The sequence below is a fragment of the Phodopus roborovskii genome, unplaced genomic scaffold (genome assembly GCF_943737965.1).
Source record: "Phodopus roborovskii unplaced genomic scaffold, PHOROB, whole genome shotgun sequence".
NCBI classification, from domain to species: Eukaryota; Metazoa; Chordata; class Mammalia; order Rodentia; family Cricetidae; genus Phodopus; species Phodopus roborovskii.
In genome coordinates, this window is record NW_026126517.1 from 40,545,772 (window position 1) to 40,565,243 (window position 19,472).

At 43.6% G+C, this 19,472-nt stretch overlaps 4 protein-coding genes and 5 non-coding genes across 11 annotated transcripts in view; 7 read left to right on the forward strand and 2 right to left on the reverse strand.

Annotated features, from left to right (window-relative positions):
* The window catches only part of Zwilch (zwilch kinetochore protein), a 32,404-nt gene extending 29,507 nt beyond the window's left edge, over window positions 1-2,897 (reverse strand). The window contains exon 1 of one of the 2 annotated variants that reach the window (XM_051197730.1): window positions 2,750-2,897. In XM_051197730.1, coding sequence (XP_051053687.1) covers window positions 2,750-2,802 — 53 coding nt within the window. In that variant the 5' untranslated portion in view covers window positions 2,803-2,897. The remainder of the gene's footprint in view (window positions 1-2,749) is intronic. The other variant, XM_051197729.1, reaches the window with a different exon arrangement.
* A 350-nt stretch (window positions 2,898-3,247) lies between these two features.
* Rpl4 (ribosomal protein L4) lies at window positions 3,248-8,540 on the forward strand. Its single transcript, XM_051197731.1, has 10 exons — window positions 3,248-3,358; window positions 4,791-4,962; window positions 5,137-5,243; window positions 5,515-5,653; window positions 5,971-6,095; window positions 6,789-6,918; window positions 7,336-7,492; window positions 7,746-7,829; window positions 7,926-8,046; window positions 8,242-8,540. Exons 1-10 carry the CDS (start codon window positions 3,248-3,250, stop codon window positions 8,473-8,475), a joined length of 1,380 nt encoding a protein of 459 aa, XP_051053688.1. The 3' UTR covers window positions 8,476-8,540.
* LOC127232053 (small nucleolar RNA SNORD18) lies at window positions 5,001-5,068 on the forward strand. The gene has a single exon (XR_007835347.1). It is a non-coding gene; the product is annotated as a small nucleolar RNA SNORD18 (small nucleolar RNA).
* On the forward strand, window positions 5,354-5,452 carry LOC127232054 (small nucleolar RNA SNORD16). Its single transcript, XR_007835348.1, has one exon. It is a non-coding gene; the product is annotated as a small nucleolar RNA SNORD16 (small nucleolar RNA).
* Window positions 5,824-5,895, forward strand: LOC127232051 (small nucleolar RNA SNORD18). Its single transcript, XR_007835345.1, has one exon. It is a non-coding gene; the product is annotated as a small nucleolar RNA SNORD18 (small nucleolar RNA).
* On the forward strand, window positions 6,492-6,589 carry LOC127232055 (small nucleolar RNA SNORD16). Its single transcript, XR_007835349.1, has one exon. It is a non-coding gene; the product is annotated as a small nucleolar RNA SNORD16 (small nucleolar RNA).
* On the forward strand, window positions 7,128-7,199 carry LOC127232052 (small nucleolar RNA SNORD18). Its single transcript, XR_007835346.1, has one exon. It is a non-coding gene; the product is annotated as a small nucleolar RNA SNORD18 (small nucleolar RNA).
* Window positions 8,541-9,924: 1,384 nt separating the features above from the next.
* On the forward strand, window positions 9,925-13,702 carry Snapc5 (small nuclear RNA activating complex polypeptide 5). Its single transcript, XM_051197017.1, has 3 exons — window positions 9,925-10,059; window positions 11,800-11,889; window positions 13,038-13,702. Exons 1-3 carry the CDS (start codon window positions 9,970-9,972, stop codon window positions 13,149-13,151), a joined length of 294 nt encoding a protein of 97 aa, XP_051052974.1. The 5' UTR covers window positions 9,925-9,969; the 3' UTR covers window positions 13,152-13,702.
* A 2,046-nt stretch (window positions 13,703-15,748) lies between these two features.
* Window positions 15,749-19,472, reverse strand: part of Map2k1 (mitogen-activated protein kinase kinase 1) — a 71,860-nt gene continuing 68,136 nt past the window's right edge. For both annotated transcript variants that reach the window (XM_051197732.1, XM_051197733.1), the window contains exons 9-11: window positions 17,733-17,794; window positions 17,369-17,414; window positions 15,749-16,805 (exon numbers count right to left, since the gene is read on the reverse strand). In XM_051197732.1, coding sequence (XP_051053689.1) covers window positions 16,692-16,805; window positions 17,369-17,414; window positions 17,733-17,794 — 222 coding nt within the window. In that variant the 3' untranslated portion in view covers window positions 15,749-16,691. The remainder of the gene's footprint in view (window positions 16,806-17,368; window positions 17,415-17,732; window positions 17,795-19,472) is intronic.

Consider the following 19,472-nt stretch of genomic DNA (forward strand, 5'->3'; position numbering starts at 1 on the left):
TCCAGGACAGCCAGGGTTACACAGAGAAGCCCTGTCTGGGGGGGGGGGGGAGGGGAGAGAGAATTATATATATTTAAAAAAAGATTTGTGGGGATGGAGGGATGGCTTGGCAGATGAGAGCACTGGCTGCTCTTCCAGAAGTCCTGAATTCAATTCCCAGCAACTACATGGTGGCTCACAAACATCTATAACAGGATCTGATGCCCTATTTTGTAATGAAGGCATAAATGAAAATAGAGCACTCATATGCATAAATAAATATTTTTGAAAATAAAATAAAGAGTTGATATTTTAATTATTTGTGTGAATGTGTGTGAGCTTGTAACCGCAGAGGCCAGAAGAGAACATTGGACTCCCCACTACAGCTGTAGCTGCATGCAGCTATGAGTCACTCACTATAAGTGGTGCTTTTTAACTAAATGCTCAGCCCTGTTTCATAAGATATTTAATAGTTACCTCAAAGCACATAAATTATAAACCATTAGCAGACTCAAATGAAATACCAAAATGTATATGAAGTCTGACCTACAGTGAAAAGAATCTTTAATTACTGGAAAACCCCAATATCTCAGGATAACTGATTTAGGAACATGAAAACAGGCCTCATAGATTAATTTGTTAGATTGTACAAGATCTTTTTCTTTCTTTTTCCAAGATGGGTTTCTCTATGTAACAGCTCTAGCTGTCCTGGAACTTGCTTTGTAGACCAGGCTGGCCTCAAACTCACAGAGATCTGTCTGCCTCTGCCTCCTGAGCGCTGGGATTAAAAAGGCATTTGCCAGCACACCCCACTGTTTCTTATTTTTTATTATATATGTGGATGTGTGCTGCTGAAGTCAGAGCACAACTTGTGGGATCCTTTCTCCTCCCACTCTGTGTGTGGGTCCCGTGCCATGCCATGAATCTCTCTTAAAGATGGTTGTCCCTTACATATAATTCCAGGATATTGCTTGGTCATTGAGCAACTGTTTCTCAAGCATTTTTGTTAAACACTGGGGAAAGCAAACAAAACCAGTTGTGAGAGGAATCCAAAGAGTAAATTGTCAGTTAGGCAGTACCAACAACTCTGGAAGGAAAACAACTGTGAATGACTTATAGTTTTTCAGAGAGATGATGATGGCCCCAAGTAGTAGAATAGTGGAGATGGGCAAGAACAAGGAGACTGGGATCAATGGTAGAACACTTGCCTAGCATCCCAAAACCACCCCACCTCCAATTCTTAGTAAAGAAATAAAACAAGAGAAGTGGTGGGGAGTCTGGGAAAGGTGAAAAGAGGGAACCTGGGGTCTTAATTTTAGAACTCTTGCAAGGATTCTAGAGTTAAAGCCCACATTGGGAAAACAACACTCAGAAAATATTGGTAAGCACAACAGATCTAAGTAAATTATTATCAGTGGGGTTGTTAAAACAGACAATACAACCATAGAGGCAAGTAACATAACTCAGGTGTAAGAGTGTTTGCCTAACATCTGTGAAGCCATGGATTCTGTCCCTAAAACCTCAAAAACTGGGTGTAATGCTGTATGCCTATAATGACACCACACTGGAAATGGAGGCAGGATGGTTATTAGTCCAACTCATCCTTGGCCCGGAGGCTACCATGGGCTAAAATGAGACCTTAGGTTTAAAACAACAACCAAGTATTTAACACCATGGCAGAACTACCACAGCAGTAAAAAACAACTGAAATTCCTGAGCTCAAAGACATCAATAACTTCTCTAAAAACAGTAGCTCTCAGTTGGGCAGTGGAGGCACACGCCTTTAATGCCAGCAGCACTTGGGAGGCAGAGGCAGGTGGCTCTCTGAGTTGGAGGCCAGTCTGGACTACAGAAATGAGTTCCAGAACAGCCAGGGCTACACAGAGAAACTCTGTCTTGAAAAACAACACCCCCCCCCAAAGGAAAACTAAAACAAGCCCACACTAGTTCTTCACCTATAACGTTATATTATTTTAGAAGCATTACTGCTTTTGTAAACAGGAAGAGTATAGCATTTAAAAAAAATACTCTACCCAGCCAGCAACGCCCTGAACCTAGAGTTTAGAAAGGTAAACTTTTTTGGTCTCACATCAGACCTATTAATCAAAAACTTTGGAGGCAGAGCGTGTAAATCTGTATTTCGACAATTCCCCATCCCTTGGAGGTGATTCTGATGCAGTGGCAGATATGAGGCACTGTCTTCAATTTTCATATAGGATGTAGAATTGACAGAATCCTTTTGGAGTAATATTTCACTAGAGGAACAATGTGAATTCTGGCATGGTGGCTCACACCTCTAATCTAAGCATCAGTAGGCTGCCCAAGAGCGTCGCTGCGACGTCGAGGTGAGTCTTTGTGCAGTTTAGCTTAGAGTTGAGACCCTGTCTCAAGAAAATCAGTAAAACAGCGAAACAGTAGTGACTTTTAGCGAAGAGACCGGACAACTATACATTGCTTTTTCAGGTGTCAGCCAAAGCTTATGGCAGGAGGATGACATCTAGATGTCTGTATCCCGGGAGCCTCTACCTAGAAGTGGGTGCATCAGTAAGATGAGTACATTGACTGGTCACGTTGCCCCTCTTGCTCTAGTACTGTTTTTTCGGGAGGCTAGCCGCCGCCTAGGCGACAGCAGTGCCAAACCCATTGCACAGCCGGGACCCGCCCTCTGCTATCCCAGACCCCAGCGGAGCTTCAGCTGTGGAAAGACTCGGGCGGACATACAAAGGCCAAGAGAGACAAGATGCCATTTCATAACTCAGTCACAACTCACTTCAGAAGACGAGCATAAAACTCCTCAGCAGAGCGGTTCATATGCGCCCACATCCCGCCTCGGCCTCCCACTCCGGAGCAGCTAAACTGAACTGCGCGCCCCGACGCTGACGTTAGAGGACATGACCCCGCCCCGCCGGAACTACTTCGCACCATTAAGTTCGTTTTTACACAAAGTTAACACACATCGTCCTAATTTATTAGCGCATATAGTGGCATTTATGATTCTGATAGACTCCCATTTCTGTCGGGTGGGAGAAAAAAGTTAAAATAGATGTTGTGCTAAGGGGGGGCAAGAAATCTCATCTCGCGAGAGTTGGTAGAGAGTTACGAATTATTCCGCGAAAAAGAGTCCCTCTTTTCTAACGAATCATTTTAGCTGTAGAAAAAAATAGGTGCCAATTTTAACACACGTGCAGCAATAATATGTTGTTTTCAAAATTTACATACTAATGAAGAGATTTCTTGGTTCTCCGAGTTGGTTCTGAGGAGGGGCAGGATGTGTGAGTCAAGTGGAGGGATATGTGTGGAGGGCAGGCGCTTAGTCTTTCCTTTTCCTGTGGGATCCGCCGGGTTGAGAGGAGCGTGGCCTTCTCCTCTCCCCGTCATGGTGAGTGCAGGTCTTCTCCGCTGGACTCCTTCTTCATTTCTGGGCCTGTAGGGGAGGACGAAGGGATCAGAACATGGGGTCGGTAGGCGAGGAGGCCTTGGGAAGGGAACCTAAGATCTTTTATTGCAGGAAGCTGGGGTATGGGCTTTGCGGCAGCCATTTTAAAGCCAACGTGGGAGACAGCGCGGGCTGGACGATACATACAGGGGACTTGGGGATCCTCGCTTTGCGTAGTTCTAAGGAAAAAAAGGCTTCTGGAAACCGAGCGCTTTGATGCTGGTTACACGCCCGACGGCAGCCCGTCATGTGCTTGGCGTCCGGTGAATATATATCCATCTCTTAAGGAAAGCGTCGCGGGAAATTAGTATTGGCCCTTTTAGAAAGGCTGCCTTTGCCTGCTTGAGGGAAATTAGTGTTAATGCTTTTAGGAAGGTGTCTGCCTCTTGCCTAGAAAAGCAATGCTTTCTTCGTCCCTTAAAAAGTAATGTTCTTATTTGATGTAACCTGGATAGTTTGAGCCCTATGCTTGTTCACTTATATTTGTAGTTAAATATGTGTTCTTCCACAAATGTCTTTCTGTGCTATGCCTAATGTATGGGCTAACGATGGTCTGACCACAGTAAATTAAGATTTGAGCACATGACTGAGGTTCACCTTTCAATTGGCTAGATAGGTTGACCGCTGAGTTGAGAACTTAAGAGAGTGAAATCTCTGACTGAATCTATGACAGGAACTTGGTAAAGGATGTAGGAGGTGAGGTTGAAGAGAAGTGGGCAGATAGTGTGGGCCAGCCTCGGGTGAGCTTGGAACGCTGGGAAAGTGAGATGGGGCAGGCAATGTTTGCTGATTTCAGGGTGGGTGGGGGGCTGGTTACATGATCTCATTGAACAGTATCTTCAAATTTTTCATTTTTTTACTTTCTTTAAAAATTGACAGGTCCTCTTTGGGTGTTTTTTTTTTTTTTTTGGCTGTAAAACTATTGAAATGATAGACCCGTTGATGTCACTTTAGCTCTGTTTTTCTTGAATTATGGTATTGGTATAGGGTTTACTGCAAGCCTGCTGACCTTCAACTCCTGTTAACACTTTGCTCCCACCTTGCTAGACAAGCACAAATTTGATGTGTATATAATCTCAGCCAGTGGCTTTTGTCATTTCTGATTTTAAGTATTTGCTACCTCCAAAAACATTTAATGATAGGAATAATTTGCCTCCAACATTGTTAGTATAGTTAAGCTTTTATTTTCTCAGGTGAATATTATGTACTGGTTCACCCATTTCTCAACACCTGCCTCTGGTCCCTAGTTCTTGACAAGTAGTGTAATATAAGTATATCTGCTTGTGACTCGTAAAATGTGTATTTTAAATCTAGATTCCAAATACAGGAGATGATCCTTGCTTTGTGTCTTAGTTAGCTTTTTCTTCCCTCCAAGGCTTGTGCCCGTCCCCTCATATCCGTCTACTCTGAAAAGGGGGAGTCATCTGGCAAAAATGTCACTTTGCCAGCTGTGTTCAAAGCTCCCATTCGACCGGATATTGTGAACTTTGTTCACACGAACTTGAGGAAAAACAACAGACAGCCCTATGCCGTGAGTGAATTGGCAGGTATGGATTTACATTTATCATGGGTAGAGTTCCTTTGCAGTGGGTGATGAAATGCCATTGGTCCGTGTTTCTGAATCATGTGATTTTCATTGGCTATTCTGATACTGCCTTAATGTATAAAATACTTCATGGGTTGTTGTGGCATGGTACCTAATACTTCTTTTTGGTTTTTAGGTCATCAGACCAGTGCTGAGTCATGGGGTACTGGCAGAGCTGTGGCTCGAATTCCCAGAGTCCGAGGTGGTGGGACCCACCGTTCTGGCCAGGGTGCCTTTGGAAATGTATCCTTTTTAATGTTTAATAATACTTAGAACCATGTCTAAAATTACTAGCATCCCCAATAAACAGAACCTATAGACTACAATATGGAAATGTTCAAATGGGGGTTACTTGCTGTGATGTCGTAATTTGCGTCTTACTCTGTTCATGGCGACAGTTGCCTGCTGTCAGTAAGCTAGTTCAGAAGGTTGACGAAAGTTGTTACTGAGCAAGTCATAACCTCACTAGTTCTCCAGAACTGAAAAATGGTATGATTCTTGACAAAGAAAACAGATGTGTCGGGGGGGCCGCATGTTTGCACCAACCAAAACCTGGCGTCGTTGGCACCGCAGAGTGAACACAACCCAAAAGCGCTATGCCATCTGTTCTGCCCTGGCTGCCTCAGCCTTACCCGCTTTGGTGATGTCTAAAGGTCTGTGATGCTTTGATACAGGACATTGAATTTACCTTTCACAGAAACTTGTTAGGTGATTAACTTAAGTGAATTCTATTCCTCTTGGTGTCTACTAAAAGGCAGTTTTGTTTGCTTCAATCTGGTAATCTCTTGTAGTTCCCATCAAATTCCTGCTGTGTCTTCATCTGTCAAAATGATGAAACTCCACTTTATTGGTCCGTGTTTCTGAAACACATGATATTAGTGGAAATTCTGATTTGACTGTATGCCGTTTTGCTTTGGGCTTGTGTGTAGTATTGAGACTTTCCTGTAAGTACTGAAATGGTTTTTGACAGGTCATCGTATTGAGGAAGTACCTGAACTCCCTTTGGTGGTTGAAGATAAGGTTGAGGGTTACAAGAAGACCAAGGAGGCTGTTCAGCTGCTTAAGAAACTTAAAGCTTGGAATGATATCAAAAAGGTAGGTTCAGCATACACATTTACTGATCAATGCTGTCAGGTTTTGATTGGATATAGATTATAGGAATCTGAAAGATACAGAGGTGAGGGAATTGTGTTAACCTAAGTTCCCTGTTGGTCACATACTGTGGTATTTAGAAAACAATAAAGTCAGTATTTGTATTAACACTACTGTGTCACTCGTGAGAGAGAGGATAATTTGCAGAATTAGTTATTTTTGTTTTTCGAGACAGGGTTTCTGTATTTGGCGCCTGTCCTGGAACTCTTGTAGACCAGGATGGTCTCTATCTCTAATTCAGAGATCTGAATGCTTCTCGGGTGGTGTTGCTAAAGGCGTGTGCCACCACTGCCCAGCATAGTTTTATTAGAGAACATGCTTGATAGGTGCAGATTTGCTTGCAATGATGTTGTAATTTGCGTCCTACTCTGTTTTCAGTGACAGTTGCCTGCTGTCAGATGCTGATTCAGAAGGTTGATGAAAATTCATACTGAGCAAGTCATAACCCTTTAGTAACAGATATGAAATGTGAAATATTAGCAGAGAATTGTGAGTTCCAGGGATCAAACATAGTCATATTTAGCTGAAAGTGTCTTTATCATCTTGAGATATCTCTTTGGCCTGTTTGTTTTTAAATTGAAGGAGCTGGTAGAAAGATTATACCTTGATCAGAATATTAAAGCTATTCTACTCTAGGTCTACGCCTCTCAGAGAATGAGAGCTGGCAAGGGCAAAATGAGAAACCGGAGACGTATCCAGCGCAGGGGACCCTGCATCATCTATAATGAAGATAATGGTATCATCAAGGCCTTCAGAAACATCCCTGGTAAATCTTGTAATATTAAAGATTTTGGTTTTTTTTTTTTTTTTTTTTTTCTTTTTTCCGAAATGGGGTACTGTAGCTTTGGAGCCTGTCCTGGAACTATGTAGACTGCCAGGCTGGCCCCAACTCACAGATCCACCTGTCAGAGGCAAGTGCTGGGATTCAAGGCGAGCGGGTTTTAACTGCCTGTTTGGTTCATACTTGCTCAGCTGTGGTAATGATGAAATTCCACTTCATGGTCCGTGTTTCTGAAATAAACATGATTTTGTGGAAGTTCTGATTCCTAGATGAGTGAGTCCCACCATGATAACTTGAATTCACAATTCATTAGACCAAGTGCCTTGTGTACCTCAATAAGCCATAAAAATTTATTTTCCCCTGTTAATGAATTCAGACTCTGATTCTTCCTTGCCTTTGAAGGTATTACTCTGCTTAATGTAAGCAAGCTGAACATTTTGAAACTTGCTCCTGGTGGACATGTGGGACGTTTCTGCATTTGGACTGAGAGCGCCTTCCGGAAGTTAGATGAGTTGTATGGCACTTGGCGAAAGGCTGCTTCCCTCAAGAGTAACTATAAGTGAGTGCATTTCCTATATATTTCTTTATTGCATATGGATGCCTAGAGTGTATATTCACACTTGAGTTAGATTTGTATTCCTAAATTATGCGTTGAATTTTTACATTTCCCATTGTGAGTCTCTGAACCAAGATTACAAAAATTAGAAGATGGAAAATTCTCTACCTGGAGTTAACACATTTGAAATACAGTTCTTATGATTCATGTTCACTTAGAAGATAGGAATTTGGACTTCTTAAACTTTTTATTCCAGCCTTCCCATGCACAAGATGATGAACACAGACCTTAGCAGAATCTTGAAAAGCCCAGAGATCCAAAGAGCCCTCCGAGCACCACGGTAAGATTTTGATACCTAACAGCTCTTGCTACATACAGTCTGATACTTTTGACTTTTAAAGGCATGTGTTGATTGATGAGTGCTACCTCTTTATAGCAAGAAGATTCATCGTAGAGTCTTGAAGAAGAATCCTCTGAAGAACCTGAGAATCATGTTGAAGCTGAACCCTTACGCAAAGACTATGCGTAGGAATACCATTCTTCGCCAGGCCAGAAATGTAAGCCATAATTTGCTGTGTCAGGTATTGTCAAATCTTAATACCAACCCCCAGGGTCTCCTTATAGCTCTGGCTATCCTGGGAATCACTATGTATATGAGGCAGTTCTTAAACTGATAGATTCTGCCCATTTCTCAAGTTTTAGGATTAAAGGTTGACACTTAATTCTTAATTTCCTACTTGCCTATGTTGCAGCACAAACTCCGGGTGAAGAAACTAGAAGCAGCAGCAGCAGCACTGGCAGCCAAGTCAGAGAAAGGGGCAGCAGACAAGAAGCCTGCAGAGAGTAAGAAAGAAAAGAAGCCTGTGGATGTCAAGAAGCTAAAGAAGCCTGCAGGGAAAAAGGCTGCAACTACCAAGAAACCAGCAGCTGGGAAGAAACCAGTAGAGAAAAAACCTACCACGGAAGAGAAAAAGCCTGCTGCTTAAATCTGTTTCATTCCATAGAGCAAATAGAGAGAGCCTATTTGAATAAAAACCTGATCAAAGATTCAGTGAAACAATTTGTGTGAATCTTTTTTGTTGTTTTTCAACACAGGGTTTCTCTGTAGTTTGGGAGGCTGTCCTGGAACTCAGCCCAGATTGTGTGACTCCAATTGTGGACAATTCAAAGACCCCCCCCCCACACACACACATCTCCCCCTTTGTAGGATGAGTGGTGTGACCCTTAGAAACAATAGGATTCTAGGTATCCAAGCTTAGGTTATCAGGGTTTTGTAACAAGGACATTTTAGTTTTTAATTTTAGTATCATTCTCCAGTTTAGGCTGTAAATTTGTTGCACATTATAGTCTGGTACAAAATTATAATTTGAGATTTTTCCAAACCTGTATGTAGTGAAGTCAGTCCTAATTGGCAGTTGTCATTGAAGATGTTTAGCACAATGGTTACTAAGTCAGGAAGTGATGGAGGTTCCATGAAGAGGCCACAGAGTATCCATCAGAGGGGGCATGATGGTACAAGGGAACATAGGCCTTCAGATGTAACCTTGGGAGCTAAGTACTTAAACTTATTGTCTAGTATTAATGAGCAGTGACAGGGATGTTTGTTTGCTCATCTAAATATGTTAATCTGGTCATCCTACAATTGATCGGGTTTCCTGTCCTTTGTGGTATTTGGTCAAAACCATTAGCAAGCAGAGTAAGCCTCAAATAAGTCTCCATTGTAATTTGTTGGCTTTTTGTTTCCCTGCAAAGTGGGAGCTTTGAACTAGTTGGTATTTCTAGTCAGGCGGTGGTGGCACACGAGTTTAAAGGCAGTCGGATCTCGAGAGTTGGAGGCCAACCTGGTCTACAAGAGCAAGTTCTACGACAGCTAAAGCCACAGAGAAACCCTGTCTCGAACCAACACCCCCCCCCCCAAAGTTGGTATTTTGGTTTATGCCTGCAAATGTCTTGGCTTTGTAAAGACATTTGGAACAAATGGCATGTTAAAAGTGCTGCGGTGGCTGGGCAGTGATGGCATACGCCTTTAATCCCGGCACCATGCCGATCGATGTCAGCCTGGGCTACAAAGCTACACAGGGAAACTCTGGAAAACCCCCTTCAAACAAGGACGTTGGTGCCCCACACCTTTAATCCCAACATTCGAAGCAGAGGAAAGAAGATCTCAGAGTACGATGCACAGAGCGAGTTCCAGATAAACCCTGTCTCGGAAAACCAAAAAATGGAAAAAAAAAAAAAGTGCTGCGGTGAGAACTTATTTTCCGAGGCCTTTGAAACGAGTTTATCCCATTGAGGAACCAGCAACAGAATTGAATCTCCAAGCTCCTTGGGGTTCCATTTTCCTGCGCTTTCACACTCAGGTAGCTACTGGACCCATTCTAATTGGTTTGAAGAGAATAATCTGGTGCCGCTTCCGGGAGTCGGAAGTGACGTCATCACCTAGCGACCGGCAGAAGACAGTGGCCTAACCAGGTGAAAGGATGCTAAGCCGGCTTCAGGAGCTTCGCAAGGAGGAGGAGACCCTGCTGCGTCTAAAGGCGGCCTTGCATGACCAACTGAACCGTCTCAAGGTGACTCAGCCACAGCCCCTCGCAGGCGTCCCGCGCGTGTGGTAGAGCTTCGGACAGCAGTTTGCTCCCCTCTGTCCCGGTCCTCTAGGTGTTCGGCGGGCTTAGCCCCCTAAACCCACGACAGAGCACCTTGTTACAAGTGTTTATATACACTGGAAAGGGCTTTAGTGTTACAAAACTTGTCCCGTAGAGTAGCTCTTACGAGAGCAGATACTGATTAGGACGAACGCAGAATTACCTAGGGATAAATTGGCCCCTGTGAAATATGGTGATCCCAGCACCTCACTCTTAAGCAAGATATTAAATATAAGTGACATAAGGATTACAGAAGCCCTTTATAAACTTGCATATCCGTTGTATAGAAGCAGTTTTCCTCAGGGTGGTTACTGCTCTTAATGATTGTGTGTTGAAGATTTTACAAACGCAGATAACCTGATCTCCAGGAAACACGTGCATTTTCTCATCTTCTGCCTTCACTTTCTCATAAATGTGTAGGCAAACTCAGGCTATCTGGGTCATCCATCTGTGTCTGTGGAGCCAACTGACCCCTGGCTTGTGTGTGTGTGTAAGGAAGAAAGAAATAGAGAGGAGAGGGAGGGGGGCTGATCTGAAACCTCTGTAGCCCAGGTTGATCTCAAGTTTGTCATTTTGCCTCCTCCAGTGCTGGGATTACAGGAATGCAGTTTCACACCCAGCTACACCTGACTAAATGTTCATGTATGTCTTTATCTATATCTTTTGTTTGTTTAAATTTTATGTGTATTGGTGTATGTAATTTTGTATCTATTGTATGTCTGTGCAACACCTTTAAGCCCCTCTCTAAAAACAAAACAAAAACAAAAAAAGGTTAAGCAGAGGCACGTGCATCGACGTTCAGGGCCAGCCTGGATTACAGAGTGAGTTCTATTGACAGCCAGGGCTACACATAGGAACCCTCTTATCAAAAAAGCAGTTGAAGCTGTGTAGGGTACCTCAAAGTTGGCTCAATATACCCCAAGACCTACTTTTCAGGACAAAGGAGATTTTTTTTGCCCCAGAAGGACAGAAGGCAGGGAATTGAGGATGAGGGACAATAGAAAGGTAACAAGGCAAGGAGGGAAAGAGGGCAGGGATATGGGACAAAGACTGTCTCTGGATAGAGAAGAGACAGACATGGCCCATAGGAAAATAGCTATTCATAAAGGTACAAGAGGAAACCTCGTGTTAGGATGGGGTGTTTAGTTTTAATTGGGCATGTTAATTAGATGAGCCAAGGAGAGCTTTTAACTGTTGGACCTTTGATAGCTGGACCTTAGTAGTCAGCCTCAGGAGGAGAGATTGGCCAAATAGGGGAATGGACTGTGGGGCCTAGCTTCAGGAATGTAATGGTTTTAAGTGAGGCAGAGGGAATGGGGAGAAGGGCAGGGCCTGTCACAGCCACATACTCCATCTACTGTCTCTTCAGGCCTAGTGTAGTGGTGCACACTTTTATTCCCAGCACTTGGGAAGCAGAGGCAGGCAGATGTCTCTGAGTTCAAGGCCAGCCTGGTCTACATGTGGAGTTCTGAGACAACTAGGACTATACAGTGATACCATCTGAGGGGGAAAGCAAGTAAAGATTAAGAACTCCCTCTGCCTTTCTGGAGCAGTCCTGTGATTGGAAGCTGTTTCCTCTCATGATGCCAACCTTTACAGCATGCAGTGGAATTCACTAACTTTGCTACACCAGCCGACTACTCAGTAAAATGTCCTCCTTCCTAGGTGGAAGAATTGGCCCTCCAATCAATGATAAGCTCTCGAAGAGGGACTGAGAAGCTGCCTTCTCCGCCTGCACCTGAACAGTTATATGATGTAAGTTTAGTCAAGTACGGGCTTCCAGATAGTGTGGAGTCCCATAGTTCCCTTGCTGCATGGGTTAGCAAATGCTGTATAGCACATTTCCAAGTTCAAAGGACCCTGGGAAGTGCCTCTCAAATATTTGGGGCATGAGGGAATTTACTGAAGATTGAACCTGGGAGCTTATACATGGTAAGCAAGCACCCTACCCATGAGCTACATCTCCAGTCCCTCAATATTTAGTTAAACTAATAGCTAATCTATATTAATATTTCAGACAATAAAGCCTGTCTTTTATACTTTGTCAGATTTAAGCAGCCTCTACTCGCAGTGTCTTATATACCCTGGCCACCTTCTGATTGTCTTCTCTGGGATTACAGGCATGTTCCCCCACTTACTGCTTAGAAACTTGGCTTTTTGTTTGTTTGTTTTGTTTTTTTTTTTTTTTTTTTTGGTTTTTTAAAACAGGGTTTCTCTGTATAGCTTTGGAGCCTCAAAGAGATCTGCCTGCCTCTGCCTCCCAAGTGCTGGGGTTAAAGGTGTGTGCCACCAACGCCCGGATCCCCCCTGCACTCTTGACTTTTTTAGGAATATTTTAGGACTGTATTAGGACTATGTCATAGTTACCTCTCTGTGTGGATGTGGCTTCATGGGTCTAAAGGATGAGTAGCAGGTGTACCCTATTCACTCTTATGAAGTACCTTCAAAAAAGCAAATACAAGCTGGTGGGGTGGTGGTGCATACCTTTGATCCCAGCACTTGGAAGATCAAGGCAGGTGGATCTTTCTGAATTCAAGGCCAACCTGGTCTATAGAGTGAGTTCTAAGACAGCCAGGCTACAAAAAGAGAGACATGGTTTCAAAAAGTAAAACAAACAGAAAATCCAATACAATCATATTCTTTCTCAGTATACCATATTTTTGAAATTCTGTGATAAACCATGTAGTCTAATTATTTTGCTTTTGCTGATGGTTTCTAAAAGAACTCTGAAAGCCAGTTAACATTTTAGAAAATAAGAAGCATTTATTCTTACCCCTTTTCAGTAATGGGAGAAACAAGAAACAGGATATTAAAGAATTTGCTGTTTTGATGAAGAAAAAAAGAATGTTCTGTTTTGAGACTCAGCTCCCTCCTAGTAATGCAAATGTTCTTGTTTTACACAGATGTCAGTGCACGTAGACAATGAAGAATCAATCAATCAAACTACCCTGAAGCTTAGTACAAGGACCCCTATGGAGGAAGAAGAGGAAGAAGAAGAGGAAGAATCTGATTCATAAGGGAGACAAGAGCTAGGGTTAGTTTTACAAACTAAATTTCTAAATCTCAAGCACTTGCCTTGGGTCTCAGGGTTTATGTGAAAGAGTATGTACACTTGTGAATGGCAGAGGCTTGGTTTAAAGTGTCTACCATACAAATATGAAGACCTGAATTTCAATCCCCAAACCTATGTAAAAAGCTGGGTACAGTGTTACATGCCTGTAACCCCAGCACTGAGGATAGGGAAACCACCAATCCCTGAAGCTGTGTGTCTAGCCAGTCTATCGAAACCAGTGAGCTTCAAGTTCACTGAGAGGCCTTACCTGAAGAAAATAGTGATGGTGGGAATGGAGGTGTACACCTTTAATCCCAATACTCAGGATTTAGAATAGTGCTAGTATACAGAAAGCTACAAAAATGTGGTTTTTTTTTAATGCTCAAATATATGAAACAATTCAAGTTCAACTTCACCAGAGGACTGGGAAAAAGTAGATAATATCTCATCATTATCTAAAAGATCTTTAGTAGAAAATAAGGAGTTTGGCTAGCTTTGGCATATACACACCTGTAATCTCAGGCTTTGAGATTTTCTAGCAGTGATTGCCATCCACTAAGGCCAGCCTGGACTATAACCAAACAAAACACAATGGAAGGTCTTAGCATGGGTTAATCTCTAGAGCATTGTGCTAAGTGAAATAAATTAGTCGTTCTATTCCATCTTTTCTCAGAAGTCAAAATAATTTTAGTCATTACTAGGGGTAGTCATGTGGGAGATGATTGGGGGTTGCAGAGGCAGGATGTCAGGCCAGTGTGATGGTCTACATAGTTCTGGGACAGCCAGGACTACATAAAAAATCCCCATCTCAAGATAAAATAAGTAAACTAGAAGAAAAATGCCCAGTGGTGGTATACTCATTTAATCCAAACTCAGGAGGCAGAGGCAGCTGGATCTCTGTGAGTTCAAGGCCAGCTTGGCCTGGTCCACAGAGTGAGTTCTGTGACGCAGAGGACCTCAAAAAAGAAACGAAAAATTCTTTTTGCTTGTGTGTGTGTGCGCGCGCATATGTGTCTAAGTAGATGTGGGTACAAAGCTCGATTTCCTCAGAACTTGAGTTGCAAATGTTTGTGGGATGCCCAGCTTCTAATGTGGGTGCTAAACTACCTCACCGTTGCACAGCAGTACTCTTTAGGATAAGATCCCACTTCTTGTTTTCCTGACTTTGCAGCTACCTCATAGGCATGACAAAGGCAGCACCAGGACTACCTCTCCCTGGAAGGTGTAGTTAACTCTATAAGTAGTGAAAGGAATCCACTTCCCAGTATAGCACAGCAGACAACTAGACCTAAAGGCTCTCCTCTCCTGTGAGCATGGCTACTGGAACTGCAGGCAGGCCCTGCTACAGAAAATAAGGAATGGTCTGTGAGGGGGGAAAAAAAAAAATCACAGCTTATGATTTTGCTGAGCAAGGTTTTTGTCAGCTTGACACAAGTTATAGTCATCTGAGAGGAGGAAACCTTGATTGAGAAAATGCCTCTGCAAGCCTGTAGAGTATTTTCTTAGTGGTTGATGTGGGAAGGCCCAGCCCCTGGGCTGATGGTCCTGAGTGTTTTAATTAAGAAGTCTGAACAAGCCAGTAGGCAGCATTATTTCACTGCCTCTAAATCAGCTTCCAGGCTCCTACCTAGTTTGAAAGATCTACCTTGGTTTACTTCAGTGGACTATGATTCAGGATATGTAAGCCATGTAAACCCTTTCCTCCTAAATTTGCTTTTGGTCAGGGTGTTTTATCACAATACAAACTCTATGACACCCACCTACCATAAAGAGACTACTTATTCACAGATCCTGGAAAGGTGGTAGTCACTGTTCTGCATGAGTATAGTTGGTGGTCCAAAGACTGAAGTGCAGGAGACCCATTAACCCACCACTGTACAGAGCTGACGTGTGTGTGTGTGTGTGTGTGTGTGTGTGTGTGTATTTGGGTGGTGGGGGCATGTTTCTTTTTCTGAGACAAGGTCTCTCTACATAGCCCTGGCTATCCTGGAACTCACTATAATATATAAACCAAGCCATCTGCCTTTCCCCCCCTCTCCCCCAAGAACTGGAATTAAAGACACATGTGCTACCACGCCCCTGTGTTGCCTAGTTTGCATGTAAACTCAAAACAAACTAGAGACATTTTGGAAGGAGCCTCAATAGAGAAAATGCCCCCATCAGATTGGCCTGTGGGCAAGCTTGTGCATTTTATTGAATGATGACTGATAAAGTAGGACCCAGCTCACTGTGGGCTGTGTCACCCCTGTACTTGTGTTGCTGGGTGCTATACAAAAAGCTTAACAAGTATGTAGAGCAAGCCAGTAAGCAGGGTTCCTCCATGGCCTCTGCTTCAGTTTCTGCCTCCAGGCTCCTTCACTGAGCTTCCTGGACGATGGACTGACTACAAGCTGTAAGTAGCTTTCAGTCAGGGTGTTCACATGAGGAACAGAAACTCTCATATGTAGTATTTATGCCTTCCAGCTGCATTCCTGTCTTCATTTCCCCTACCTCAGGGCATGGCTAAATCACTTCATTTCCTATAGTGTAGAGAAATTGAAAGGCCTGCCACAAAAGTAGAAATATCTTTTGTCCTTTTTATTTTAACTTGATAGTATTTTTATTAGAATAAGAGATTAGATTTGATAAACATCTGGATTAAAATTGTTAAAGGGTCTCATACAATTTGTAGGCACTATACACGTTGTTTACAATAGCATTGGTGCTTGGATTGAAGGAAAGATAGAACTCTGATACATATTGATGTCATAATCCATTTGTGACGTTCAAAATAACTCCACCTATTTAGAAACACTAATCCAAACTTAAGAGACATACACCACACTAAGTACCCCACACAGTATATTTAAAAATAAATATAGAAATACAACCAGAAGTCTAAAAATCACCACAGTAGACAGACTGAAGCCCCAGCTATCATGGCAGTGATGGGCTCTGGTTAGATTTTTTTTTGGGGTGGTGGTGGTGGTGGTGGGGAAATTGCTGAGTTCTATACCAAAAGCAAAAAATAAAAATAAATGTACACAACCTGATGCTCATTTCAGTAGCAGCAAAGCATGCTTCCCATGCACTGCCTGTGAAGGGTCTCACCAGGCTCCCTCTCCTCAGACAGAGAGGTCACCAGCAAGAGTGAAGTACCAAGGGCCCGAGAATCCTGACAATAGAGGCAGCCAGCCAGTGAATCACGGAACATGATCAGCAGTGCAAACATCAGTAAGAATGACCACCCAGGTCACCAGGGTTTCACTATAGTTCAGCCTGGCATGTGTTTGATCAACATACAAATAGCCCCAAGCACAAAGCCAATCCACTTAGGGGAGTAACCATAGTGATAAAGACAGTGATATTAAAAAACGACACAAGTACAATTTGGCACATGCTGTGTTCTTCATCCTTTTGTCACAGATGAGATGCACGTCTGAACAGAGACAAGCATGGGAGAGGCCTGAAAGCAACATGGCATGCCACTGGGCAGAGGATTTCCTCTTTGCTGCTTCCCAAAGGCTCAGATGCTAGCGGCATGGGTTGGTGTGCTGGGCTGGTTAAGCCCAATGGTGGAGCAGAGCCAACCTGCGAAGTCTACCTCCTCAGCATCAGATCTCTTGATGAAAGCATGAACCTATGTGCAAAAAAAACAGGGAAAGAAATTGCTGTTAAAAAAAAAAAAACTATCAGGAAAGGAAAGCAGCGAGAGTCTTGGTCTGGGTACCACTTGAAAGAAGCTTCTAGCATTGGCCCTTGAGCAACAAGTAGGTTAGCTAGCTGCAGCCTAGAGACCCTCCGCCACACATATAAGCTGGGGCAACCTTGTCTCCCTAAGCAACTCTAGGTTGTTGGAAGGTACACTACACTCAAGGCTGCACAGGCCATGGAGTCTGAATCTTAAAGTGTCACCGTTCTGTGCCAGTGCCATCACATAAGAACTACATGGAGAGTAACTCAGGGAATGTGAGGTGACCTAGGCAGAACTAGAAAAAGGCCTGAGCTCAGGAAGGTTATGGGCTGGCCCCACTCTGAATTGCATCCCAGCCTCTCAGTAGCACCTTCTCCCACAAAGTAACTATAGGAGGACTGAGGAGGCTGATTTCTGGCACTGTGCAACCCCAAGCCTGACTGAAGATCAAAGGGTGAGGCAGGGATGAAAGGGGCTCAGATGGATACACAGGCTCATGTGATACTCACCAGGAGCTGCTTTAGATCCGCTCTCTCTGCAGGGTTCTTTATTAAGCTGAAAAGAAGAACGACTAATGAGAGAGCACTGGATCTCAGGCATGCTGCTTATGTCTGCATGGCCACTACCCCTTCACTGAAGGCTGAAGAGCAGGAGCCTGAGCCTTGCTCATCCTCCATTCTAGGCACACCATCATGCCTAAGCACATAAATCAAGGTCAGAAAGCAAAAGGATGACCCTTGCAGGCAAAGTAAGAGTAGTACCCAGGATCAGATAGCCATGAGTCCCAGCACCACAAGGGGTATAGCACAGCCAGGGTTGATGTAGAGGGGAAAAGGTAAAGCCAGGGGTGTCAGAAACACTGTGCAAACTTACCATTTATTCACAAAATCCTGAAACTCCAGACTGAATACTCCACTGGGCAGTTTTGGAGGAGGCTGCAAACATGCCAACATGTGAGATACTCTTGACTCCTGCTCCAGTCACCTCCCCATCACACCCATGTCTCTGGTCACTACTACCCTCATCAGATCCCAAAAAGTAGCCTTGGGAAGTCCTGTTGCTCCTGGCTTACCTTGTAGGAACCACTTCAAGTATTCTACCAATCTGATGGCTGACCAAACCATGTTGCCCTCAGCCTGTTCACTCTGAAATACATTTGAGCTATCAGCTCTAGAACCCTTGAATTTAGACACTGAAGTTCAGAATAAGAATGGCAATATAAGAGTAGTGACTGGCCTGGAAATGGCAGCAGGAGCTACCAACAGCAGAAGCCTCAGGGATGCACAAACTAGGAAACACAACTCAGGCCTGACAGCACCCCCAAAAATCATAAAAACCCTTTCTGAATTCTGAATAGAGAAAGCTAATAACACATTTAACTGGCAAGGCTCAGTATAGATGAATATTGCCCATATGCTACAGCAATCTGTCAGTTTATGTGACCTATGCCAGCAGCTTTGTGTAGCTTTCTTGGGAGGAGCAGTATTCAAGATATACATAAGATGCCCCTGGCTCTACTGAGATGCCAGCCAAAGCATGCAGGAAGCAAAAGTAGGTGAATCTCTTGAATCTCTAGGCCAGCCTGATCTACATGGTGAATTGCAGCTAAAAAACGGAATGAGGGAAGCAGGAAGGAAAGAAAAGAGAAATACCAGTTGGATGTTGCCTGCTTATAATCCTATGACATTGGGAGGTTGGGGCATTTGAGACTATTCCCTCCTATATAATGAGAGAGACCCTATCTAAAACAAACTGGTTCTGCAGGTGTGGATCAGTTCAGTGGTAGAGAGCTTGCATAGCATGTATGAAGCATGGGCTTGATTCCCAGCATTTCAGAAACAACAAAAAATAAGCCCCCTACTAAAAACCCCAGCAACTCCTCTCACCAGGAAAGCCTTGTCAATTTGAGATCAGCTACCTACCATCCAGATTTGTAGAGCATTGGCCCTGGACATGCCCCACTCTGCAAACTGCCCCAACTACTGAGAAGGTGTGGAATATTCAAGAGAAAAAAAACTAGTCTCCAGAAGCCAATGTCTGCTGCTCCTAAGTGAAAAGGTGGAGGCAAAAAGGGCTGAGGCCTGGTGGTCAGGGAATGGGAAGAGGTAGATGATAGGAAGCGCTGGAGGAAAGAAGTAGCAATTGTTTGCTGCAGCTATTGCCTATCCTGGTACCTCAGTTTCTTTACCTATATGAAGAGGGTACAGGCAGTTTGGCCCACCTCAGCTAGCTTGAAGAATGTGACCATATGTGGGAAAAGCAGTGTGCAGAGCTGCACAGGTCCAGGCAACCTCCCTAACAGGAAGAGGAGGGACTGCCTACACCACACTGATAAACCCCTCAAGCCTGTGTTGCTCTGCTGTGCCCCTTGCCGCTTGGTACACTGCTCTGCACACAATAGAAAAGTAAACTAAACTCCCCAACGAGCTGGAAAGCCATCTCTAGGATTACCAGGACATTCCCTGTTAAGTTTGTGACAGCCTTTTTGTGCCTTTAAGAGTCTGTTTTCAGAATTTAAGGAAGTCAAGGCATTATTTGAGTCCAATGTTCCCTCTGAAACATGCCAGCACTCACCCCTTCTTATTACCTGCTAAGGCTGTTCCTGTTGCAGGA

Bases quoted from the DNA above. Each gene is read 5' to 3' on its own strand.
- Rpl4 (XM_051197731.1), top strand. From the start codon at position 3,248: ATGTGTGAGTCAAGTGGAGGGATATGTGTGGAGGGCAGGCGCTTAGTC. The intron at 3,359-4,790 runs GTGAGTGCAGGT...CTTCCCTCCAAG, and splicing joins CTTCTCCTCTCCCCGTCATG to GCTTGTGCCCGTCCCCTCAT. The intron at 4,963-5,136 runs GTATGGATTTAC...TTTGGTTTTTAG, and splicing joins TGCCGTGAGTGAATTGGCAG to GTCATCAGACCAGTGCTGAG.
- Snapc5 (XM_051197017.1), top strand. From the start codon at position 9,970: ATGCTAAGCCGGCTTCAGGAGCTTCGCAAGGAGGAGGAGACCCTGCTG. The intron at 10,060-11,799 runs GTGACTCAGCCA...CCTCCTTCCTAG, and splicing joins ACCAACTGAACCGTCTCAAG to GTGGAAGAATTGGCCCTCCA. The intron at 11,890-13,037 runs GTAAGTTTAGTC...TGTTTTACACAG, and splicing joins CACCTGAACAGTTATATGAT to ATGTCAGTGCACGTAGACAA.